The following is a 24465-nucleotide window of genomic DNA, read 5'->3' as shown; positions in this document are numbered from 1 at the left end:
GAGTCTGCCTCCGTAGTGCAGGGACGATGGTGTTCCCATCTACACTCTTCCCACGAAACCCTGAACTACCACACCACTAAGCAGTGAAGCAGTACATCTCCGCTTTTTCATTGCTGCTAGTTTGTTCGACATCGAGAAAACGTTTGAAGTTGATCACATCACGCCAGGTTTTTCCTTGTCTCTTTTGTCGTGCCGTTGATGGGTTGCTTTGCAGATCCTCGGAGAAGGAACAAGGACGTGAGGTCTATGTTTGCTTTTTGCTGGTGTGTGATCGACGGTGGCTTGAGCGTTCTCGTGCAACGTTTCTGCCTTGCTTGTTTGTTCTTTTGGACGGAAGCGGTTCCTTGCCGGCGGATGTGCAGCGTGGCTTGCATAGAGTCTTCACAACATTGCTTCGTTTTTTTTTTTTTTTTCATTTTTTTTTTTCGCTATCGATCCATGTTCCAGCGTTTCAGAAACCATCGCACTTCAACCGGGTATGCGGAAGCACTATACTTGTGACTGTATCATGGCACCGAGTCGACTGTCGTGTGTACTACCTGCACAAGCGCATGCCGTGCGATTAGGTGCCATCTGCTAGGCACATGCGATCTGGATAGACTGACTCTGTAAAGGAAGTGCAGCTGAAGCCAGGTAGTTGTGCAAGACGGTCATGCGCTGATCTGAAACACCATGAGGGAGGACCGATCGAACGGAGGCAATGGCGGATGTTGTGTGCGTTTGGCGTGCGCGTATAACGTAGACGGTGTCGATCGGTGGTACGTCCTTGGATCTGGATCGTTGGATCTGGATCGAGGCTGTAGGGACAAGAGGTTGGGACAGAACAAAAGCTTTGAGTGTGAGAGTATGAGTATGTTGGTATGGTATTCATTATCTATAACCTCGAACGTATTTTCCTCCTCCCTTAACCCTCTCCAATCCAAACCTCTATTCGTACAAGAACCGTACAGAGCGTGGCCGCACCGAGGCAGACCCTATCATCAATCTAAGCTGGGAATCACGAAAACAAACTGACCACTTCCTGCGCCTCGCGAAACGTCGATGCATGCTCAGTCAATCTCAATGACATCCGTCTTCCCCTGCCTCGCCTGTTGCTGTTGCTGCTGCGCCGCCCTGGCCTGCTGCAACTGCTGCATATGCTGAATCTGCTGGGGCGTCGGCCTCTGCCCTCCATTCGGCTGCGGACGACCGTTCGGCTGTTGCTGACCTGGCTGCTGTTTCCTCGCCATCTGAGGTGAGAACTGTTGTGGACGATTCTGCTGTTGCTGCTGAGCGTGTTGTTGCTGCTGCTGCTGCTGCTGCTGCATCTGCTGTTGTGACGGCTGTCTCGTCAGCTGTGGAGAGTTGCCTTTCGCTTGCTGTTGCGGCGGAACTTCCAGTGGTGAGGGCGGTTTGTATCCGCCTTCCATCTTGCAGCTCAGCACGGTATCGTTCAGCTTCCTCAATGCATCGGGTACGGCGTCGAGCTCTGCAACGATGCCATTCCGTGTGCCGAACCAGCCCTCCGCCTTGCCCCTGAACAGCTCTTTCAATTTCTCTTGCAGAGTCTCCAACCGTCTGTGACGCGGATTCCTTTCAGGCGTAGGCCGAATGTCAGGAGCATGCCTAAGGTTATCTTCGATGAACCAGTAAACCTTGTCATTCTTGGGCTGGAGGCGGATGTCGAACGTGCAAAGCGGATTCTCGTAGGTGAGGCGGTACTTAAAGACTGAGTGCACATGGATGGCAGGATTACGGATATTGCCCGGTGTCGCGGTATCCAGTTCGCGGAGCACGGTGAGGAGGGAGCGCGTAAGGACAAGCACAGTGCAGAAATGGTCGATGCCATTTGCGTCGCCGAAGGAGAGGAGTGGGAGGAAGGGGTTGCGGTCGTTCGCAATTGAGGTGAGGAGTCGGTGGATGCGGTGGTGTGGATTCGACGGAGGGATCTCGATGGCGACCTCGTTCTCGGAGGCGAAGGAGACGGCTGCGATATGCGGAGAAGGCCCGTATTGAAATTGCACCTTTTGGAGAGACGATGCTGTGAGGCGCATCTGGCGTTTCTGGAGGGTGGTAGCGAATGAGCGCAGGCGGTTGACGTCGCGGAGTCGCGCTCGAAGCTCGCCGAGGATGTCGCTGCCAAATGGAGTGGCTAGAAGGATCCTGAAGCTGCCGTCTGCTGTGAATTTGAAGCTGCTCTGTGGTGAAGCGGCCATGAGCTTTTGCATGTCTGCAGCTGCATTCTTGACCATGCGACCATCGGCTATGTGCCACACACTACGACCATCGCTCTTGAGCCCTTCGCAGGCGATAGCAATGCTGTCCTCGAGCCATGGTTGCTCTCCGGACTTGGTGGTGAGTAGGTCGGTCGTCTGCAGATGCATAGCCCAGCCTTGAACGATGGTGTTGGCCTCGGCTGGCTTGCTACTTGCACTGAACTGGTGGCGCAGTGTGAACATCTTGTGTTCTTTCTCCAACTGACGGGCTGTGACTCGGAAGGAGAGCAGCTGGACGGCTACACGCTCTACGCGGGTCAAGGTATTGCGGTTGATAGCCATGCTGCTGCCGTCGTGTCTGTCCATTACGATCTGTTCGGCGTGCTCGATCGAAATGCCATTGGACCCCATCTCAAATATGCACCACGACTCGCCTGCAGTGCCCACAATAGCGGCCAATGCCCAAGTTGATGTCCAGCCACGAGGCGAGTACATGACGTATTCCAAGACGTTCGACTTCACAGCTGCCCGCACAGCATCCGGTCGTAGAGCCTGCCTCGTGATTTGTTGCCATCCTAGTTGCTGCGCAGTTCTCTGAATTTGATCCCGTAGCGTCTGCGAGAGCATTAATGTGAGTATGCCTGCTATCTGTGCTGGCTCTCTGCCTTGGTTCATGGCGAACTCGGCTCTGGCTGCAAGCGCGCTGGCTGGTTGCATGATGTAAGTGCCGGTTACTGGCTCCAGTGATAGCGTGACCGAGTTGGATACTGTTCCAAGGGTCGCAGTGAGACTGCAGTCCGTAGGCTCAGACTCAGACAAGCTCGCGTGTATATCGAGCCTCGAATCGAAATGCTCCCGTGTCGATCGTAGTATCTGAGCAGTGTGAAGTGCGATGACGCGCTTGAGTATACGCTCCATCGAGAGGTCGTTCCAGTCGATCTCGAGGTCGACATCCACCACTTCCTTCCCTTGGCGAAACCAGCGCGCTGTCAGGGATGGTACTGGAGGACCTCGCCAGGACATCTTTCCGTTCTTTGGTTTGTTGCTTGTCGTGCCAAGCTCTATCCAGTTCTTCCTCCCTGGCCTGTCGGTCCAGTACTGAACCACGAGTTCGCGATGCACTGGCTCAACTCTCAGTGACCCTATCCACCCCGAGCGGGCGAGACCGTCGGCCTGCGATCTCAGCACTGAGAGCTTGTGGGTGAGGACGAAGTTGTGAAGGAAGTCGAAGAGGCCGGACAGGCCTTTCTCGCGCAGAACGTAATCTGCCTGAGGCTTGAGTGCCAAAAGGAATTTACTGCCGAGCTCAATTGTTGGCGCAGGGGCGAACAGTAACCGCAGGTCAAGGAACCACCACTGATCGCTCGCATCTTCAGCAAAGGATAACACGTCAAACTCCATCTCGTTCTCAATCATAAAAATGGCGCGACCTGACTGTATCCGCCAGTTTCGAAGGTGTCGCGGAAGGGTCTCGTGTACATTCAGCCGTATCGAAAGGGATGTGTTCATGGCGCGCAGAAGCTTGAGCGCCTTGTCCGATGAGACGGGATCGGGTGGTATGTAATCCAGCTGTTGTCTGTCAGTACTATGTGATCTCTGCGATTGGTGGACATGCGCACAGTTGGGATCCAGGACGCTTTCCCCGTCGATAAAACTTCCAATGCAGTCCTGATGTCCGGGTTGTTCTCCCGCGCGTACGCTGAGAGGATCTTGATCTGATTCACCTGCTCGTCCACAAAGTCCATGTGCGCAGCCTGCTCTTTTGCCCAGGAATACAGGTCGATAACCTTGCCAATGTCAAGGGCCGACTTCTGCCCCCATTCAGTCAATACCAGCAGCTTTATGAACTTGGCTCGATTTTCTTGCGCAAACTTGAGAAGGAGTAGCTTCTTCCGTTTGTTGACCTCTGGGTTGTCCTGAGGAACGACACCGTTTATCATGGCACCGTTGGCTTGCTGGCCCAGCGACATGCCAGACATCTTGTGGAGTGCCTCTTCGAGCGCATTGTAGCATTCCTGAGCGATTCGTGCTAGCAGCTTCGACAAGGGGTGGTAAGCCTCCGGCCCAATATGCGCAATCTCAGGCGGCAGCTCTGAGGACTGATCCATGGTGGGCGCCGGCACGGCTGTGGAGGCGCCGTTCGTGGTGGCTTTGCCCATGTTCCCGTTCATGACGGCCGTGTCCCTGCGCGCTTCGATCCCATTGACCACCTTCCCGTCGAACGAGCGCTTCTTGTTTTCTCCATCTCTTGCTGAGTCGGTTGCGCTGTGGTTCATCATGAGGATGCCGGGCATAGTCTGGGCGCCGTCATGCAGCTCGCCGGCGCGCTCGCCACGTGTGCTCGGCGCGCAGTCGCGATGATGGCGGTGGGAGCCGTGCACGGTTCAGTCGTATGCGCAGGGAAGAGGGCGTCCGGTAGCAGCAACGTTGCGGGTGGAGGGCGGCCTCTGAAGGGTTGCGGCGGGCCGACGGGCGGGCCAACGTCTACGGGCGTGCAAGTAAGGGGCGAAGGCCGATCGGCGGGAGAATGCACGTATAGCGAGAGGCTCGAGTTGGCTGGCGGCGCCGGGGTATCGTGAAGGCGCGCTTTGGTTGCAAGCAGAGGGCCCAAGCAGAAGGCAAGCAGAAGGTCAAAGCAGGAGCCGGGGGATTCTCGGTTCGTCGCTACCGCATCGCACGCGCGGCTAAACGCTGACTCCGCACCGAAGCAGTCGCGCTCGCACGGCAAGGCGCAATTGGGTCCTGGGCGAAAAAGAAGGTGGCGCGTTGCGGCGACAACCTGTGCTGGTGGTGTTGTTGGCGATCGTGGAGACACGCAGGCTGGCGAGGGAAGGCTCGAGCCCTGACGTTCCTTCCTCTTGGCAGGACCCACATTGGCCCTGCATCATCCATCCAAGACGCCAGCAAGACAAAAGACAAGCAGCCTCTACGAAGACTAGAACTCTCTGCACGCAGGCAAAACACAGCTCATCCAGACATTGCACCGGCCGGCAGTGTTGAAATTGTGCTCTGCGCAATGTCCGCTGATGTGAGCTCGTGCTGTCCTGCCACACTGCAAGACGCGCTGGAGTGTTGATGACCCGCATTCAGCGGCGAGCGCGGCGTGATCAGGACATCTGATTACTGTCTAGCCAAAAAGGCGCCTTGTCCGAGACTGATGGAGTGTGGCTCACTTCATCATCTGCACGAGTTCCATGGATCGGCCAGCCGCCCCAACAGCTGTGCACGCTCATCACGGTTCCTCTCTTGCTCTTCCTTGAACTTCTGCAATTGCTGCCAAGACCCGAGTCCTATTCACCGACTCGAGCATCCCTCGACTCGTCTGCTGCACTGCCTGTCTGGATCTGTGTTCGTCATGTCTCAGTCGCGGTAACGCAGCTTCCCGCCGATCAACTCGACGGCTATGACGCCACGCGCACCTGAGGAGTTCCTCCCTCCGGAGTACCGACGACCGCGACCACAGCTCGAACGCAACGCGTCAGCACAGTCGAAACTCTCGCTGCCCGCGTCGTCGCAGTCCAACGAGGCCGACGACGAGCAGAGCTTCTCTGACCGCAGCTTCGACATGGAATCCAGCGCTTTGCAACCGCAATACGAGGGCGAAGATACGCGCCCCACCAGCGACAAGGAGCTGTCCGGCTTCTACATGTACGGGTGGGCAGCAGAGGTGGGTTTCCTATAGCTTCGGTGGTTCCCAACTAACGCGTCGCTCCTTCCTCCTCGGTCGTTTACCCCACTTTGTTTGTTTACAGGAAGGAGCTTTGCGCGTACCATTGCCAGCAGCGGCTGCCTAGCTAACCTGTCCAGGTCTTCGTAGTCTGCGGCATTGGCTCTTTCATACCCGTTACCCTTGAGCAGCTCGCCCGCGAAAATGGCGTCCTCCTCCATGACCACACCACGCCATGCAAGGCCTCGCTGCCTACCGTCTCTCCACCGGCCAGCTTCACGGCCCTCTTCAAACCACACCACCCCGAGAAGGGCCAATGTGTCGTCAGCATCCTTGGCTTTGAGGTCAACACGGCCAGCTTCGCCATGTACACTTTCAGCATCTCCGTGCTAATCCAGGCGTTGCTCATCATATCCATGTCTGGCGCTGCAGACCACGGGCGGTTCAGGAAGCGCTTCCTCCTGTGGTTTGCCTTCATCGGCAGCACGGCAACCATGCTGTTCTTGCCTGTCGTGCCCAGCGTATACATAGTGGGCGCAGTATTGGCCATCGTTGCGAACACCTGCTTTGGAGCGAGCTTTGTGCTCCTAAACAGCTTCCTGCCCCTGCTGGTCAGATTCCACCCAACCGTGCGGTATGCTGTATCGAATGGGGATGATTCGACCGACGACTACGACGACGACGACGACGACAATCTCTCTGATGAAGCACGCTGCTCGAGCCGCCTTGCACGCCACGAACCGGTGTTCGATGGAGTCGCAGACGCAACCACCGCTCTTCTTCCGCCGCAGCGATCTGCGCCTGACCTGGCTAGTCCACGCACAAAAGACCGCTCGGCTCCGTCCCAAGAGCTTGCGTTGTCAACCAAGATCTCGTCCTACGGCATTGCAATCGGCTACATCGCTGCGCTACTCCTGCAGACACTCTCAATAGTCGTGGTCATTGCCTTCCAATCATCGAATTTCGGACTGCGACTCGTCCTGTTCATGATTGGCGCATGGTGGTTCATCTTCACAATCCCCAGCGCGCTGTGGCTGCGACCACGTCCAGGACCACCACTGCATATTGGTGACAACACGTCCAACGCCCGTACAGTGATTGCTTATTTCACTTATTCTTGGAAATCTCTGGGTCGCACAGCAATGCATGCGAGACACCTCAAAGATGTTTTGCTCTTTCTGGCCGCATGGTTCCTACTCAGTGATAGCATAGCAACCGTCTCTGGCACTGCTGTGCTCTTCGCAAAGACAACGCTAGGCATGTCGTACGCTATGCTGGCTTTGATCAATGTCATCGCAACTGTCTCTGGTGTGCTTGGCGCATTCACGTGGTCCCGAGTGTCACACTACCTCAATGTCACTCCTGTGCAGACAATCTTAATGTGTATCGCCCTCTTCGAAGTGATCCCACTCTATGGCCTACTAGGCTATCTGCCATCAATCCAGAGATTAGGATTTCTTGGGTTGCAGCAACAGTGGGAGATGTACATGCTTGGTGCAGTGTACGGATTCGTGCTCGGTGGGCTCAGCTCTTATTGTCGTGCCCTTTTTGGCGAGTTGATCCCTCCCGGTTTCGAAGCGGCCTTTTACGCGCTGTATGCGATCACGGATAAGGGCAGTAGTGTGTTTGGCCCAGCCATTGTTGGGGCCATCACGGATGCCTACGGAGAGATTCGACCGGTAAGCTGCCCCCAACAGCATGTTGCTACGAGTCCAGCGATACTAAGACTAACCATTGCAGGCGTTCTGGTTCCTTGCCATCTTGGTTGGTCTACCTTTCCCCATCATGATGCTTGTCGATATCAACCGCGGTCGTACCGAAGGCATTGCGCTTGCAAAAACCCTCGCAGAGCTAGACGTCGGTCATCGGAACTCTTTTGGTCAGCGCGAAGACTCCGAGGATGAGCTCAACTAATTGCACCCTTGACGAACGAACCTCACGAACCTTGCTGCATTTCAGCGCATTCGCATACGCCTTGCATCAAAACGGCGCTGGTGAATGCCCTTACGACTGCTGATAGCGCTCTTTGATACCCTCAATTAACACACAATCTTCTCTCTATTCGCGAAACCTTCAGTACTGCACGTTCGGAGATCGCCACGGGTCGAGTCTTCCCGTCGCTTATAACCTTGTCTACAGGACACGCAAAACTGGATCCTCGAGGCTGCATCGACGGCCATACCGTTGGTTCACATAACCTACAAGGCGTCAGCCAGCCACCAAAGCCATCGGGTCAGCCAAAATGGTCCAATTCGGTCGCCACGCCTGACCCCATACCCCACGCAGATGCGGACAGCACGGGTGACGCCGATCGTTGCACACTTTAGACGGTCCAGAGGTTCTTAGCGTTCTCTCTCGGTCATGCAAACGTAGACTCACTCACCCGCCTGTCAGGAATCCAGTAGACCTGCATGGATAGCAAGACACTTCAGCGCAGCCTCGGTGCAGCCTTGTTGCTCTTCGCCAGGCCAGAGAAGATGTGCCCCTCTTCTGTGCAGCTGGTTGCTGATCGAGACCAAGAACGACGGCAAGCTCAGCTCAGCACCCATCACAACTAGATTCATTCGGTACTTTGATATGCACAGTGGCTTCATCTTGACTGAAATCAATGCTGCGACCAAGGTGTGAATCGGGCGACTATGCCGACGTCGGGCTTCACCAGAACAGTGTTCAGTACCGCAAGTACTCGAGCCCTTTCAGGAATGGCGCCAGCATTACATCCACATACTCCAAGTGGACGAACCCCGATTCCTCTGACTCCCTAAGTTCTCTGTCGTTTTCCAGCCCCAACTGGCCATCCTCGGACTATAGCATAACGCTTGCAGATGGCAGATCCTTTGACGGCTCTATGGCGCTCTCTTTTTGCAGGGGGTCTTCATCGCCAGGGAGACAGGGGCCTACACATTTCAGTCTAAGAGCGGCGAGATCGATAACTTTGGCTATCCGTGGACGGGTGAAAACGCTTATTCAGCTTGGAATGATGGGAATGCGAACTTCAAGGTTGTCTTCGACGGAGGCTCGATCACAGTCTCGACCTCTGTGCAAATGAATGCTGGGGATGCTATCCCGCTGACTTACGTGTGGCTGAATACCGGCGAACCGGGCCAGAGCAAGTTCAGGTTTACCACACCGAGTGAAGCAGGATTCAATGCTGGAGATGGATACTTTGTAAAGGCCTGCTTGGCGAGCGTTTTTGCTTAGTGGATCCGAGCTCCATAGCTCTAGTGTAGCTAGAAAGAACACAGGGCGCTCCGGTGTTATGTACCAGAAGCTTCATAGCAGCATCCTTGCACTTCACTGCTTCGACAGTCGACCTTACTGATCATACTCGATCAACACCCACAATTCCCTCCAGTATGGAAGCTATCGAAACTTAGCGATGGTAAGGCGCAGGTGAGTGTAGCACTGCTTGGACAAAACGATACAGGAACTAGCGTACGTGGCTACTCTACTTCTCCTATTTTTTTTACTTCGATTTAATCAGCCCGCTTTTTGCTACCAACAACGTGCTGGCGCTTCTCTAGTTGCAGTTTTTTTTTCATCGCTATATTACGCTCTTAACTGTCCGTGTATGCGCCAGGCGACAAACTAGCTGTGGCGGGGAAACACTATACTGAAGTGAAACGCAACCTTAAGGTTGATGCTGAAACGAGTATCTACTAACGAACTTGCTAATCAGGTTCGATATTGACGTCGGCACCGGCAACGCTCACAAATCCTTCCCTGTTTTCGCCAATCTCCTCACCCACCGTTCGAGGTTCTTCGAAACAGCCCCCTCAGCCGGTTGGAAGGAAGTAGGAGAGTGTGTGGTGAAGCTTCTAGATTCTCACCTGGCTGTGTTCGCGCTATATTTGCACCACGTCTACAAAGGTGACTTGCCCGTTATACCGGATCCTAAACCGGCCGAAGATCAGACATATTTGATCCACCTCGGAGCAGCGGAACGTCTGCACCTTGCGAAGCTGTATGCATTTGCCGAGTGTCTTCAGTATATCAGAACGAAGAATGCAGGCATCAAAGCGTTTGTCGCCGCAACATTCAAGATGCAAGCATACGGAAAGTGGTGGGCCCCACGCCTAGGTCCTGTGAATACAATCTGCCAAGGTACCCCACCAAAGTCACTTATGCGACGGGTGCTGGTGGAATGTTACACAGAGTTCACGAAAGTGCACTGTACTGGGGAGGAGTTACAGTTCTATGCCGAGTTGGTGCAGGAGCTGGCGTTTAGCCTTTTGGAGCTCGGCGCCGAGTTCATCACGCATCGTGACAACAAGCATGACAAGAAAAAGAAACATTGGAAGAAGCATCATCCCGAGGAGTATCTGGGGGAAGAAACAGGAGAAACGGCATAAGCTTGGTCAGAGGTTGACGTTCACAGCCATCGGCCTTGGGCCCTAAGGAAACGAGTTGACTGACTAATCAGCACTTACATCAAGCGCATTGTTGCGAAACACCGGTTTCTAGAACCTATGCACGAATGGAATTGGCTTTGTTATGAAAGTAATGAAGACTGCTCGTCAGTCTGAGGAAGTTGTCTCACAAAAGTTTGAACGTCACGCAGTGAAGTTAATCCTTTGGCATCAAGCCAGAGTTGGTTGTGAAAGTGGAAGTAACGATCACGTGGCCTTAGGTGTGCGCCCGCTACCCATAAAGCATAACGCCTCTCTTTACATCCAGCTCATCTACACCAGCCGCATCCCCAGCAAACCCACCGACATCTCTCAAGACAAAGAGTCAACCCTCCTGTGCAAGCTCTTCGCTCTAGCCGTCTATCTCATGGACGAAGCAGCGCAAAACGCAGCACTCGAAGCCCTCGAAGCCAAGTCCGAAGAAGTCTCTACTATCGACGCAACAGGCTTCCCATCATCAGATGATGTGTGTGAGATCTACAACGCTACCACCTGTGAGTGCCTAGCAAGGGATCTGATTGTCGATGTCTACATGAGCAAGGCGACAAAGGAGGTGGTGAAAGGGCTTGGAGATACTCTGCCGAAATAGTTTCTGATGGACTTGTTGGCGAAGACGTTGCAGTGTAAGACTGAGTCTTCAACCCAACGATCGGTTTTCCCTCCTCGAGCGGTGGGCAGTGCAAGCCAAGGAGTTGAGCAGCCTTCTCCAGCGGTTGAGTTCCGCGAGTAGTAGTACTTTTTCTTCGGCTGAATCGGTTGTGAGCGGAGAGATAACTAAGCAGATTTGATGGACTCAGGATAAGCGGCCAAGGTTGAAATCGATGCATGCGATCATGAAGGCAGGCGGATTTTGTAATGAAGAAGTTAGTTGGTTGATAGCGTCTATCGAACTGAGTGAGAATATTTCTTCCTGTTATATAAACAGTGGTGAAACAAGTAACATCATAGTAGAATCGATAGCTGACAAATTTCATAGCTAGTGACAAGTTCAAAAAGGACATAGCATAGACTTACAAAAGTATCAAAGGTCTTTCGACTGTGTGCGCCTCAAGCAATTTTAGGGAGGAATGCAATTATCGAAACATCTGAGAAGCATTCTGCAGATAGGACTGGAGTCTGCCTGAACTGCACTATGAACATTGACTTGTAAATCACCGAAGCGCTAACGTGATAATCTTGAGTGGAGGGATTCTGAACAGTTCAGCGAGCACACATACTTGGTGCTTAGCTATGTGTTTCAGGTTGTATTGCTGGGAGAAAGTGGCGTTGACCGACCAGTAGTTCTTACCCTTACACGAGGGATCGGTCCGACCCGAAAACTTACAACCCACACATCGGACGGTCATCGGGCTATGAGAGAACCTGTACATCTTTCGACAATCTCAATGGATTGGACAAGCCATACAAGGAACAAGTGAGTTCTTATGACGCATGGATATCCCAAAGTTGTTTCACTGGAGCACACAATTGCAAGCACTCGACAGTAAACAATCACAAGGCTGAAAAATCGTCGATCAGACTATGTTATCGTCTACATAATACCTCTAAGCGCTATGGATTGCTAAGTTTACCTTTCGGAAGATATCAACGTTGATCATTGGCGTTCGCCTACCCTTGCAATCTATGTGGCTTGCACGGCGGTACACATGGTCTTAGCCCACCTCACCTGCAAAGCACTACAAGTATGAGCAGTCTGATCTGATCAACATTGAGCTCTAAACCATCCTTACCAACTTCTCGACTAATCCTTACTCGGGACCTGTACTAGACAACAGCAAACAGAATGGGTTTTCTCGGCTTCACCCGCAAGAGACCTCCCATCATCATCAATGAATACCACAACACGTATCAACAAGCCGTTTGTCCTCCTTCCACACCAAAACTTCATCATGACTGACAGATTTCAGACTGGGACCGCAATCGTCGCTGCCCCTACCCCAACCGCTCCACCGCGCCTTCCCGCTTGCCGCAGCTGCTACTCTGCTCAGCACACTCAGCTGTCTGTCACTCAGAAGGGTGTAAATGTGGGTAGAGAGTATTATGTTTGTATTGGATGTCCAGCGGAGGGAAATAAGGGGAGGAGCTGGATTATGTGGGCGGATCAGTTGGTTTCCTGAGAGTTCGAGACTAGTGACCGGGAAGTCTGTGTAGAGCCGGTATCAAGACAACCGGAGCCGATAAGTTCGAGGTGACTGGATCAAAATTAGGCCTTGTTTCGAATGTGACCAGTCATAGCAGCCAGTACAATGATTTAAGATCTGGCTGTTCTCAAGTAAACGGCAATGAACGAAGTGAAGTGAAAGCTCATGGCGTAAGTGCCCAGTGCGGGCTTGCCCACTTGACACAAAATCTGTCCGCCTCAATACCCACCTCGCCACACTCAACATCGCGACTCAAACCTTTTGACTTAGCTCAAAATGTTCGGAGGACCTACCTTCGGCGCAAGCGCGGCTTCATCACCTACGCCCTCCCGGTCCCAAGCAGATAATCTCTTCGGAGCAGCGTGTTCAACAGTGCGTAGTACGGTACTTTTTGGCAGTGTAGTCGTACTGTACGGCTCGTCCTCTTCACCGTTACGTCCCACATCATGCTATAGTACCTCCGTACAGTTACTACCCGTAGTACGTACCATTAAACACGCTGCTTCGGAGGCCCTGTACAGTCTGCACACGTTTCGTTCGGACAATGTCCACCATGGCCATCGCAAAGCAACCTCTTCATAGGCCCTGTACAACCTACGCGTGCGGCAGTCCTTTCGGCGGCACTTCACCAGGTTCGAATTTACTCGGTAGGGTCGAGTAATAGCCTGTCTCCAACTTGAATGGAGCTGCTTCTGCCAGCTCCGAAGGCAAACATGACCTCTTTACTCCATAAACCGTCACATTCTTCGACTGCGCCAAGGACAAAAAGCATGATTCCTTTGCGCTCCCTGCTGTAAATCCGGAAGCCTTCGATCTATAGCTTCAGCATTTGTACACCCGACGATTGCCAGTCAAGCCCAGCAATTCGAGTTCTTTTGATTACAATACTAAAATCACTCTCCTTTGCAATTTTTTTTTGTTTTGGCCAAGATCTTGCGTGATGATCTTGCAGCGAAGGACACCATCAGTGGGATCTACATAAAGGCCCACGAACAACCATGCGAGATGCACCCTCTGCTTCCTAGCGATGATAATATTGCCATCATCTACAGCGCCACAAAGGGGCTGTGTGGTACCAGAAAACTAATGGTCGACCTGTACGTGTGGAAGGTAGCCGGTCAGTGGGTGAAAAATCACATCAATGGGTACCTGCCGTACTCAACAGAGTTCTTTTCTGACCTCGCCGTTGCATTTTTAGATCAGCGAAAAGATCGCTCGAAGACAGTGAATATGGAGAAGGAGGTGTCGGAGTACTACGACAGTACTAGAGAGCGTCCTATCCGAGGTAAGCCTGTTGACTGTAACGCGCCAGACAATCGGACCAGGGAATATATCTTGCACGATCAAGGGTGGGTAGGAGGGAAGGATAAGTGAGTAAGTAAGATTTCGCCGCCACATCAATTCTGCAACTTTGCATCAAGAATAACAACTTACACTTATCAACACCCCTGACCGCTTGAACATGCACCTCTTCGACTTCAGTGCCGGGACTGCTGCCAAATCTATAGGCACGTCCCCTCCACAAACACCAGGCTCGTTCCCCCACTCGCCGTCAAAGGCAAACAATGAAAGCTTTGGCAACGATATGCTTACCATCCACGTCAGCGCCGGCGACCAGCGACAGACCTTCACTACGTACAAGAGCATCCTCGTTGAAAGGTCAATTTACTTCGCAGAGCTCACCACCTCAAACCCCGAAACAAAGACCATTGAGCCTCCCACAGACGATCCTCGCATCTTTAACCTCTGCTTCCAGCTCATCTGCTTTTGGCGTATCCCCAGCAGAAAGGACAAGCACGTTGGAGGCGAGACCTATCTGAAGGAGTACACGCTGCTTTGCAAGCTGTACCTCCTTTCCCACAAGGTCCACGACAGGAACGCGAAGAATGCTACTCTGAACGCAATCCGGGCCAAGTGCGAGTGATCTATCTGGTTTCTTAGCCTTCCGTCAAGTGCGGACGTAACCCTGATCTACGAGATCCCTGGAGCGCGGATGCTGATGGTCGACTCGTACATGTGCAAAGCTACGGGACAATGGATGAAGGATGAGTCAGTTTTGTTCTCGCCGGAAATCTTGAGTGACTTGGCGGTGAAGATGTTGGATCGATTGGAGGTGATGCCAGTACCTGGAGTGAGCGGAGAGTATCATGAGAAGTAGAGGGTCAATGGAGCGAAATGGTCTGATCAGTCTAAACGAGCGCGGTTTGGACGGTTTAGTAGAAGGGAAGCCCACGTCATTGTGACGGAGTTAGATATTTGCTGCCCAAGGTACAATAGCCAGATTCTGTGGTGCCGAAATGTAATTGCAATCATTCTCAACCATCCTGATACTGCACTTCCTCGTCCCAGTCCTTCAACCTGGTATGTGGGCTTCTCAACCAGGCGCTGAGCTCGTGCAGAAACAGTCTGCTACATCTTCGTCCCAGGAACTCGGTGAGAAGGTTCTCTGCATTCCCGTTGCTGGCCTTGATGTCTACCATTTTCAGGATAGACACAATGTACGAAAGCAAGAACTCAGCATTGCTGCTCGTCGTGGCTGCCTGGGATGCCGAGCCCGAAGGGCCCGTGTGAAGAAAGCTGAAGACACGCAGTTCACGCCGTATCCAAGTACGAGCTCGAGACTGTAGCTCTGGGTCCCCAGCGATCATTTGAGGGGTTACATCGCGGTAGCCAGAATACGGGTTGCTGCCTACGTGTAGTGAGTAGAGCCCCTTTCGATAGATCTCTCGACGTCTGCGCAAGGCTGGATCATCCGCGGGAGGAGAGAATGGGCGGTGAGTACACCTTCGTCGGCTTGGCAATCCATATGGAGCGAAATGTGATAAGTGTCCATGGTCGGTAATAGTAGATTGGTCCTTGGGAGTGTGGGTACGGCGAATACTGTAGCTCTTGAAATCGTCAGATGATCTCCAATCGTACTGAACAGCAGTAACGTCTGTCTTGCCTGGCCCCAGTCAGTGGCTTAAAAATGTCTATAGAGATGCACAGCTTACATAAGGGGCAAGTGGACCGCTCCTGGAGCCAGCTCACGAGACACACAAAGTCAAAGTTGTGGTGATTACAGGGGACCGTGATTGCCCTTTCGGTGACTTGTGAAAGACATATTACACATGTGTCTTCAGACTGCTCGCTATGCTCTGCTGTTGCTCCCATGCATAGATGCTTGTATCGAGGTTGGTGAACCGATGATTTCATGGGCGGAAGTGATGCGGCGATGTGGTCCGTGCTGACACTAGCGTGTTGTGACTTCCTTACGAACTCTCAGCTGCTGCAGCAGAGCATCCACTGCTCCTGCCTCGCCAACGAAAGCCATTATTTACTGCGGGCTAGACACCCTCCTTTCGAATACGCGACCGTCTTCCATCGCAGCGAATGCTGCTCGCGACAACGAAACGCTTCTCTGTATCGCCTATTCGCCGCTCGGCAGTTTCTATGTTAGCAACGTCGACAAGACCTGCCGTCGCAGGTCCTAGTGGCAAGCCGACATATCACACAGTGACTGCGCTCAAAAGATGGTCATGTGACGATAAGGACTTGCCTGCTGTCAACGACGTCAGGGCTATACACGTGTACGACTTCGACAACACTTGTATGCTTGATGCAGCCTTGTGCTTCGATCACTACTGACGATCGCAGTATTTGCAAGTCCCCTCCCAAACAAGCAGTTGTGGAACAGCGCCACGATAGGCCAGCTGGGAAGCCCGGACATGTTCATGAATGGAGGCTGGTGGCACGATGCCAACATTCTAGGGGCCACTGGTGAAGGCGTTGATGAAGAGGAGAAGCGTGGCTGGGCTGGCTGGTGGAATGAACACATTGTCACTCTGGTCGAGCAATCGATGCAACAAAAAGATGCACTGAACGTCCTCCTTACCGGCCGCGGCGAGTCCAACTTCAGCGACCTCATTAAGCGCATTGTCAGAAGCAGAAAGCTCGACTTTGACATGGTTTGCCTCAAGCCTGCAATTGGCCCTGCAGGGCAAAAGTTCAGGAATACGATGGAGTTCAAGCAGGAGCTGCTCAAGGACATCGTCTATACATACAAGGACGCAGAAGAGCTGCGAATTTATGAAGATCGCGTGAAGCACACGAAAGGCTTCCGCGACTTTTTCTTCCAGTTCAACAAGGATCTCATGGCTGGCCAGCTGAAGGGCAACCGCAAGCCTATCGTGGCAGAAGTCATCCAGGTTGCCGAGAACGCAACCCAGCTGGACCCTGTAGCTGAGATCGCCGAGATCCAAAAGCTGATGAACGCACACAATACTCGAGTCAAGAACGGCACAGCACCGCCCGGCACGGTGCCATATCAGATCAAGAAGACGGTCTTTTACACTGGCTACATGATCCCTGCGACGATGACCGAGAAATTGACTTCGCTCGTAAAGCTGCCCCAAGGCACACCAGACATCGACGTCAGGTTCCTTGCCAACAGCATCCTCATCACACCGAAGCCATGTCCGAAAAGTATCCTCGATAAGGTCGGCGGTATTGGAGCCAAGGTTAGGTGGAAAGTTACGGGTATCTCCTGTTTCGAGAACAAGCTGTGGGCTGCGCGAGTCCAGCCAGTGCCAAAGACAGCAAAGTTTTACTCTGAGAATCCTACTCCAACTGTTGTGTTGGCCATTCGCAAGAACGGACGACCAGCAGACGCAGCGCGCATTGTGAACTGGCACCCAGTTTCAGACGATCAGGCCTTCGAGTTTGATAGCGTAGTGGGTGAGAAGCAGATGCTGCGCATTGAAGAAGAGACTGCGAACGAGAGCGAGTGGGAGAGCTACTTCCCTAACAAGTCCTACCGTAAGCGCTCTGCAGAGCCCAACAACCAACATGGTGATCACCGGTCACACAACGCACGCGGCAAAGACGACAACCGCCCATCAGGATACCGTGGCGGCAACCGAGATCGTGGTCGTGGCGCCCACAGGAATAACCAGTACGGCAACCGAGGCAACCGAGGCGGATACCGCGGCGATCGCGGCGGTCGGGGCCGTGGTCGTGGTGGTGGAGGCGGTCAGTCACAGTACAGAAGCCTGGACGATGTTGGCAGCAACTACGGACAGTCCGGTCACGACAACAACCCGGACGCCTTCTACTGAGCAAAGTTCCCTCTCGCTCACCACTTACAAAAGTGGCTATTTCCGTCGTTTGTATCATGTTGCGGCAGGCTACCTGGTCAGCACAGCGCTCGGGCTCGCCAGTATCGCTGTCGACGTCTCTACGGCGAACGTTTCTCTGCATTGCGTGTCTTGCTACGACAGCAATTCTCGCGCCGCTCAACAAGGAGTCTCTTGCTTTGTACACCACAGGCATATCGTGCATTTTCGGGCGCATGTTTCCATCAATGAGATACCCAAGTTTCCTTTTTTGATAAGCAATCCTCGTGGCCGCATGACGACGACTGTGGGCAACTCCATATGCGTTGTCTTGGCTCACGTTGGCAGGTACCAACACATCTGATATGCAGGGACTATAGGCTGATACACGTGACCCGCCCTCGTTCTCAACGACTACTTCTGATAAGCCGGACGAAAGCATAAGTCAATACGAACATCAGAATCTGATGTTTTAACGCGCATTGCAGCTGACAATCCATGGCGCAACAGCCCCTCACACTTTGGTCTTGTTTCCGTAGGACCGCATTCTTTGTGGGCATCGGTTTCTGGACCCATCCGCAGATGACCATGTCCATTGCTTGTCCTTATCACCGAGGCCGGCGCATCTTCCGCCGTGTACATTAAGTTGCAGGAGGCTCTCAGCGCACACGTTCGAATCCTGTTCTACGATCGTGCAGGCTACGACAGGAGTACCTTGCCGCTAGCCTCAGCCTTGCCGAATGGGAAAATCTTCGCCAGGGACATAGTGCGTGACCTCACCAAACTTCTGGAGGCCACTCGGCTGGAACCGCCCTACATCGTGATGAGCCATTCGTACGGCGGCATACCACCACGTTTCTTTCTCAAGTTGCACAAAGACGATCCATACCATCACCGGCATGATACAATGCGACACCGCTACAGTGTTTATGCTTCAACCCTTCGCTCGTGTTCCCGACACAAACCTCATGGCTGTTGCTCAGAACGTGGATTGGGAAGCACTTACGCATCTCAAGGAGCAGTCTGGCCTGTCCGACGCTGAGTGGGACTATGTAGTCGGCACCTAAGAGCGTACAGACAAGGGCGCTGAAACTTGAGGATATACACGCCTCTGCCCACGAACTGGCGCTATATGAGCAATTCAAGCATCAAATATTGGGCGAGAAGCCGTTGTTGGTGCTGAAGTCCAATATGACAAGCTACTATCAACAGCTATATGACGAAGGAGTAAGATCGGGCGATGGATCTGAAGAAGGAAGGGAGAAAGCGAGGAAATTCATTCTGCTGTGTAGGCTGTATCACGATCAGATTGCTAGGGCGCAGAGCAGGTTGAGCTTGGATGTGGTGTACAAGTGTTTCGAAGAGTATGGGTACGATATACCGATTCAAAAACTTGCGTTCATTGCAGAGGAGGTGAGGAAGTACCTTCCTCGATTGGCAGCTATGTAGCCCTGTTATGTCATACCCTGCCTCCGTCCGTCGGAGGTCTCTTGCTTTTAGCGAGTGGCTACCGGATCACCGGACTTACTCGGACACTTTGAAATGCGTCTGAGTGACCTTCTTGCCATCCCTGTACCGGTCCAACACTCCGTTGACTTTCTCCACATTCAGTCCATCGACAACTTCGTACTTCAACGGTACCAGACTCTCGTTCCTGAGGTATTCCTCTACCCGATCCCAGAATGGCTTGGCTGTATTGGGCTTCATATGCGACAACCCGAGCACGTTACGCATCTCATATCCAGCTTTCTTCTCCCCAACGATCTTCGACTCATCGATAGCCCCGGAAGAGAAACGCAGGCGAGCAACTTTTCCGGTCTTGCTGGAAGATAGCGCGCTGATGGCGAGATGTTGGCCATCAGGCGGGTTTATGGCGTCGAAGGCATACACAAGGTCATCGCCGACAACATCGCGAACACGTTTGATGACTGCCTCGTCGCCACCATGTCTGTCCAAAACATGCGTCGCACCCCATCTCTTGAGTTCTTCTTCAGAGCCGCCAACAACTACAATCTTTCCAATACCAGCCATTTGGGCAAACTGGACGCCAAATCTTCCGCAGTTGCTTCCTCCGCCTAGGATGAGCAGTGTAGCTCCCGAATAGTCAAAAGAGACGTCTGTCTTTCTCCAGGGCGCCGGAATGTCCAGTCCACTGGGGTCGAAAAGACTGATGAGTGCCGCAACTGCGTTTGTGGGGAGTGTAGCAGCGTCGTGATCATTAAATCCTTTTGGAATCTTCGATGAGAAGTCCTCATCCACGATTGCATACTGCTGCAATGCTTTCTGATGATGACCGACTAGCTGTGATTGGGAGACTATCTTATCCCCAGTCTTGAACTTGGTGACACCAGGTCCAACATCTGCAACGACTCCAGTAATGTCATGCCCGAGGATGGCTGGTAGGGAGTCTTTGATAAAGAGGCCTATATCGCGAGCCTTTTGATCATGTGGGTTGAGACCTGCCACTGTGACACGTATTTGGACTTGTTTGTGTCCTGGTCGAGGAATGGGCCAGTCTGACGTTGACTTCACGCGCCCGCCGACTTCGGAAACAATCAAGGCTGTTTGGTTCAACATCTTCATTGCTCTGGCAGAGAAGTAGTGATTGGCAAAATAAGCCAGAAAGAGGGGTAGAGTATGGTTTCTCGATGGTTTCGATCGTGGCGTGACGAACTAGTTACGGGCAGGGCTTTACGTTTTATATTCAGCTCTTCTTGCTTTCAAGTGAAGCCGTAAGACCGATATTGCTAAGCAAGATGACGAAACATTTTAACTGTGAACACAATCGCGAAGTTTGATTTCAAAGCACGTGGTTATTGCATCTCAACCACACATTGGGACTACGTGTCTCCTTGGCAATATCGTGACACAACATGTCGCGTCAAACTAAGGTTATGCTGTGCTAGTGTAGATCTTAGTTGCAGCAAAGGCTGCAAGTGTGATCTAAACATTGGTCTGCCTGGTTAGGATTATGTTACATGCAGGTGGTTGATTCGCCATTCATTTATTCTTGATCAGTAATATTATAAATTCGGAACATGCGGGGTCCAAACTGTTAATAGGCTAGCTAGGACCTCGCTTCAACGCGAAGACCATGGCGAAACAACACTGTTTACATAGCTACTGTCCATCCAGCTACAATCCATCCATCTGCAGCCTCCGACTTCTGATATGAGGGCAAAACAAAAAGAATGTGTGCCAGGGTTGCAGCCCTGCATGCGCTAGTGCTTCAGAATGCTCATCAAAACCTACCCTTTAGCAGAGCGGACGCGAAGCCGGATTCAAGATTACGACTACGCTCGATCAGTTCAAGAACGGAGAACAGAACGCGTTGGCATCGCGGATATCCTGCAAAGTGCCTGGGACTGCACCTTCCGGGAACAGGCAACCGAGTTTGAGGTAGCATTGAGTTGAACTAGGTCAACCTTTGCGCAAGATACATCGCGAACGTAGACCTGGCTTACCAACGAAATTAGTCATGGAAAAGTTCAGCTCATGCGATGATCCTTCACGGCAACCCCTGCCTCATATCTGTCTTCTCGTTCAAGTCCCAAGCCTGACTGCTATCATTGTGCACAGTCGCCCTTCTCTTGCTCGGCGTAAGTTTAAAGCTACTGTCGATGTGGAAGTAGCTGTTGCCTTTGTTTGCTTTGGCGCGTGGATTGTTTGATGACACAAGAGTGTTGGCGGCTTCAATGTTGCCGACGTCGAAGACCTCGTCGTAGGCGAAACGGTTATTACGGCCAGCTTTGTTGTAGGACTTTACATCGTCGGGTTCTCCGAATCTGCAGGCTAGGGCGATGTGGGCTGAGTCGGCTTGGTTGGTTTTGCGAAGGACGGCTACGCCATACTATGAAGATGATCAGTGAGGAGCCATGGATGTTTGTCTGGGAAAATCACTTTCGTCAAGAGGCTTTGCAGAAGACGAAAGCTCTCATAGCTTACTCCATTTGTCAAGTCGAATCCTCGGATCTCGACACTGAATCCGTTCTTGAGCTCCTGTATCTGTGGAGCTGAGGAAAAAGTGGTGAGTTGGGTGGTCGTAGAACACATCTTGATTGATATCAAGATTGCAGATGAATCAATACAAATTGAGTTTCTTTCTTCTTAGTTCAGTGTACTGTTCCATATTTAGATGTGCATATGGGACTTCAGGTCATCGGCAAGAGCTCACCACCGACCATTGCCGACCGACTTGTCACGTTGCAAACTGGATTGTAGCCGTCTATGATGCTTTGCCTATCATTCTAAGCAGTTAGAAACGGAAAAAAGGCTTATATCCCTGCGAGCTGAGTTGCCTCTGTCAAAATTTGTAGGCTGCGTTGTTTGAATGAGAGCTCTTGAGATTTTGACGATTCGCGCTGGTCGAAGGTGCCCAAACAGTATTGTGCAGCATTTGTGTATGCTTCAGAGAGCATTTTCTAGTTTCGAGCTGCATCAGTGTTCAAGTCTGCAGTATTCCAATTGTTAGATGGAAAGTTGAAGTGACCTCGGATGATGGGGCCATGGCAACGGTGGTCATGGCGGCATGTAACCAGCGCTGATGACGTAATGAGCCATAGACGAGGAAGGCCCGCACCTGGACATTTGCCGTAGCCAAGTTGTGTCTTCCCAAACACTCTATCGATTATCGACCAGCATCACACATTCGCGATGGACAGCAATGACTGCATCACGGCAAACGGTCTTTTCGTGCATGTTTATGGTGCCGTCGTCGCAAGACAAAGTGTGATCTTGACGGCGCAGGCGATCGAAAGGAGCCGCCCTGCGAATCCTGTCACCTTTCCGGCAACGAGTGTATCCTTGCGCAGTCGAAACGAAGACAATGGCAAAACAAAGCCAGGGCGAATATTCCACAAGATTTGAAAAGCTTCGTAGAACACAATGAGGCTTTTGGAACTTCGGCCGAATTATCTACAGCTCCCCAGGACACTGACATGTAGAGACAAGCTCGAAGATCCTTGGAGGGATTTGGAACTTGGAAGAGGAATCGAGTTAAGAAACCCATCCGATGCGCTCGATGTGCTTGCACATTCAGATGATCGTTCACTGCTAGCCACGACTCGTGGTCCAGCCAATTATGGAACGTCATCTACGCCCAACGACCAGGAGGGTGGCAATCAGTCTGCAACGCTTAAGGGTCTCGAGTTGCTAAAGGTCAGTGTACTATCAATGAGTGTGATCTTCGAGCTATTGTAGATGTCAGTCATCCTCAACAAATGAACCTGCCACGCGCATCGACTGACGGTGACTTAGGTATGCGAAAATATACATCCTTACTGTCCTATAGTCCCGGAAAAGTTTCTCACGCCAATGGCTGTGGAACAGATTGCAAAACCTGATCACTTCCTTCTCACAATCGTGCTGACGATTGCGTCGCGAGATGCGTCGTAGCATGTACTTGTCCACTGATACTGCTGGGATCATGCGCACATACTACTACTAGACGTATTCCTAGCTCGGCCCTCAACTCAAATGCCTCGTACCGTCGGAGGCCTTTTGCTACTAGCTGAACGCCTCAAGAGCGATCTCGACGTCCATGTTTCGCGACTTCTTGACAACCCACGATTTAACTTCACGATAGATTCATTCTGGCCAGGTATTGCTGGTTTCTCGCAACCAACGGACTTGTCGACGTGCAATTGGCCTTTCCGAAAAGCTATGATATACCTGCGGGGTTTGCCAGTCCATAAAAGCGGAGCTTTCAGCTACCACCTCAGCGTTATCCTTCCGTGGCCCGTCCCGCTTCAGGCATGAGGCTATACGATTGCTGAAGCAAGCACACAATAGCATTGACTACGATGATGTCGGCCTCTTCTATTGTGAGATCGATACAGCAACAGTCGATCTGAGGATTTGAGCTTTTCGGCTTCAACAGGCCTTGCACGCGCACGGTAGTGGAAAGAACCCTGAGGGTGTTCGATCACTAGCTCATTAAGATGAACTTCCTCGAGGTCTTTAAGATGGGCTGGCTGGATCTAGGCACTCAGTGAACTGTGAAAGGTGATCATTCAACCGTCCAACTCCAGGGGTCTAGATGCTCAAACCCCCTCCAATATTCTGGGGCAAGCTGGGGATCCACTCACTACGGATGTGCAATTTACAAACGCTTTGGACTCTGTTTGGATGGGCTAGCAATCGCGAACGCCGAAGCACAGAACATGCCGAGTCGCTACAGCGTTGGAACAGTCGGAAATGTTGATCGCTGCGCTTCGCAACACTCTCGTCGTGTGGGCTCTCAAAGATTCGACAATTTGTTTTCGCATGTTCGAAATAGCATCGCAAACACAGCCAATTCGACTCAAGAACGTATACGTCCATATCGCAAGTAGTGTCGCAGGACGCTCTGCCCACAGCTCCGACAATCTCCACGAAACTGTATAACGCTGTCCCTCGACGGTGTTCTCTGACTAGCAGGTTTATTGATCACTCGTGTGGCTTTGAAGAGGGCAGCTGGAGGCGAGGCCATCTCCCGATGATTACCGAAGAGTCGCTAATAATAATAGGCCATGTGGAGAGACTGCATCGTTCTTTTGATGTTCATCGTCTAGGTTGCCCTAGGGTGATCTGCTAAGGCACGTACGATGTGCCAAGGCGACCGGATATGTGGCTAACGCTAGCTTGCGAGTCCATCCATGCACTACACAAGGCTGTCGTCTCGTAGCCTTGTAACGCACGTTCACGACGCTTCCAAAGACTTCTGGACGCGAAACGCAGGGGGTGGATAGCGTACCCAGGGAAGCCTACATTGCGATTCAGCCTCAAAGCGAAGACCGAAAGCGCTTTCGAGCGATGGCTTGCATGTTATGACCTGTTACAGATCAAAGCGGCGCGATAATATTGGTATGCTACCGGAGCCGCTCGAGGTTTGACCGAACCAATATAATCGACAAACCAAACCATTTGTGGTGGTTTAACAACGCTGTCCAGGCTCGCTGATGCGTCTACTCAGCTGCGCCT

General features: G+C 52.2%; 9 protein-coding genes across 9 annotated transcripts; 6 read left to right on the top strand and 3 right to left on the bottom strand.

Moving 5' to 3' along the window:
- Positions 1 to 1031: 1031 nt before the first annotated feature.
- Positions 1032 to 4684, bottom strand: BU25DRAFT_260035 (MED14-domain-containing protein). The gene is made up of 2 exons (XM_033701718.1): positions 3815 to 4684; positions 1032 to 3764 (listed from the first exon to the last, which is right to left on the bottom strand). Exons 1-2 carry the CDS (start codon positions 4487 to 4489, stop codon positions 1050 to 1052), a joined length of 3390 nt encoding a protein of 1129 aa, XP_033564055.1. The 5' UTR covers positions 4490 to 4684; the 3' UTR covers positions 1032 to 1049.
- On the top strand, positions 4357 to 4827 carry BU25DRAFT_260004 (uncharacterized protein). The gene has a single exon (XM_033701717.1). It carries the CDS (start codon positions 4505 to 4507, stop codon positions 4772 to 4774), a length of 270 nt encoding a protein of 89 aa, XP_033564054.1. The 5' UTR covers positions 4357 to 4504; the 3' UTR covers positions 4775 to 4827.
- A 771-nt stretch (positions 4828 to 5598) lies between these two features.
- On the top strand, positions 5599 to 8123 carry BU25DRAFT_484891 (autophagy-related protein 22-2; the record flags this gene model as incomplete). Its single annotated transcript, XM_033711215.1, has 3 exons — positions 5599 to 5862; positions 6003 to 7541; positions 7603 to 8123. 3 exons carry the CDS (start codon positions 5599 to 5601, stop codon positions 7774 to 7776), a joined length of 1977 nt encoding a protein of 658 aa, XP_033564053.1. The 3' UTR covers positions 7777 to 8123.
- Positions 8124 to 9076: 953 nt separating this feature from the next.
- On the top strand, positions 9077 to 10455 carry BU25DRAFT_260087 (uncharacterized protein). The gene is made up of 2 exons (XM_033701719.1): positions 9077 to 9255; positions 9542 to 10455. Exons 1-2 carry the CDS (start codon positions 9242 to 9244, stop codon positions 10212 to 10214), a joined length of 687 nt encoding a protein of 228 aa, XP_033564052.1. The 5' UTR covers positions 9077 to 9241; the 3' UTR covers positions 10215 to 10455.
- Positions 10456 to 13383: 2928 nt separating this feature from the next.
- BU25DRAFT_484889 (uncharacterized protein) lies at positions 13384 to 14336 on the top strand (the record flags this gene model as incomplete). Its single annotated transcript, XM_033711214.1, has 2 exons — positions 13384 to 13697; positions 13921 to 14336. Exons 1-2 carry the CDS (start codon positions 13418 to 13420, stop codon positions 14334 to 14336), a joined length of 696 nt encoding a protein of 231 aa, XP_033564051.1. The 5' UTR covers positions 13384 to 13417.
- Positions 14337 to 14727: 391 nt separating this feature from the next.
- On the bottom strand, positions 14728 to 15565 carry BU25DRAFT_429544 (uncharacterized protein; the record flags this gene model as incomplete). Its single annotated transcript, XM_033708557.1, has 2 exons — positions 14728 to 15356; positions 15406 to 15565. 2 exons carry the CDS (start codon positions 15563 to 15565, stop codon positions 14728 to 14730), a joined length of 789 nt encoding a protein of 262 aa, XP_033564050.1.
- A 279-nt stretch (positions 15566 to 15844) lies between these two features.
- On the top strand, positions 15845 to 17508 carry BU25DRAFT_336225 (uncharacterized protein; the record flags this gene model as incomplete). Its single annotated transcript, XM_033702616.1, has 2 exons — positions 15845 to 16001; positions 16049 to 17508. 2 exons carry the CDS (start codon positions 15845 to 15847, stop codon positions 17506 to 17508), a joined length of 1617 nt encoding a protein of 538 aa, XP_033564049.1.
- A 1521-nt stretch (positions 17509 to 19029) lies between these two features.
- Positions 19030 to 20082, bottom strand: BU25DRAFT_335720 (GroES-like protein; the record flags this gene model as incomplete). Its single annotated transcript, XM_033702594.1, has 1 exon — positions 19030 to 20082. The coding sequence occupies one exon, from the start codon at positions 20080 to 20082 to the stop codon at positions 19030 to 19032; it is 1053 nt and encodes a 350-aa protein (XP_033564048.1).
- A 2045-nt stretch (positions 20083 to 22127) lies between these two features.
- BU25DRAFT_259959 (uncharacterized protein) lies at positions 22128 to 22995 on the top strand. The gene is made up of 2 exons (XM_033701716.1): positions 22128 to 22662; positions 22762 to 22995. Exons 1-2 carry the CDS (start codon positions 22390 to 22392, stop codon positions 22897 to 22899), a joined length of 411 nt encoding a protein of 136 aa, XP_033564047.1. The 5' UTR covers positions 22128 to 22389; the 3' UTR covers positions 22900 to 22995.
- Positions 22996 to 24465: the final 1470 nt, after the last annotated feature.

Source organism: Macroventuria anomochaeta (assembly GCF_010093625.1).
Source record: "Macroventuria anomochaeta strain CBS 525.71 unplaced genomic scaffold BU25scaffold_8, whole genome shotgun sequence".
NCBI lineage: Eukaryota > Fungi > Ascomycota > Dothideomycetes > Pleosporales > Didymellaceae > Macroventuria > Macroventuria anomochaeta.
Note: the sequence above shows the minus strand (reverse complement) of the source record. Positions and strands in the feature narration are given on the sequence as shown.

Coding starts and splice junctions, on each gene's coding strand:
- BU25DRAFT_259959 (XM_033701716.1), top strand. CDS start 22,390: ATGAGGCTTTTGGAACTTCGGCCGAATTATCTACAGCTCCCCAGGACA. Junction 22,663..22,761: donor AGGGTCTCGAGTTGCTAAAG/GTCAGTGTACTA, acceptor ACGGTGACTTAG/GTATGCGAAAATATACATCC.
- BU25DRAFT_260035 (XM_033701718.1), bottom strand. CDS start 4,489: ATGCCCGGCATCCTCATGATGAACCACAGCGCAACCGACTCAGCAAGA. Junction 3,765..3,814: donor AAGCGTCCTGGATCCCAACT/GTGCGCATGTCC, acceptor GACAGACAACAG/CTGGATTACATACCACCCGA.
- BU25DRAFT_260004 (XM_033701717.1), top strand. CDS start 4,505: ATGCAGCTCGCCGGCGCGCTCGCCACGTGTGCTCGGCGCGCAGTCGCG.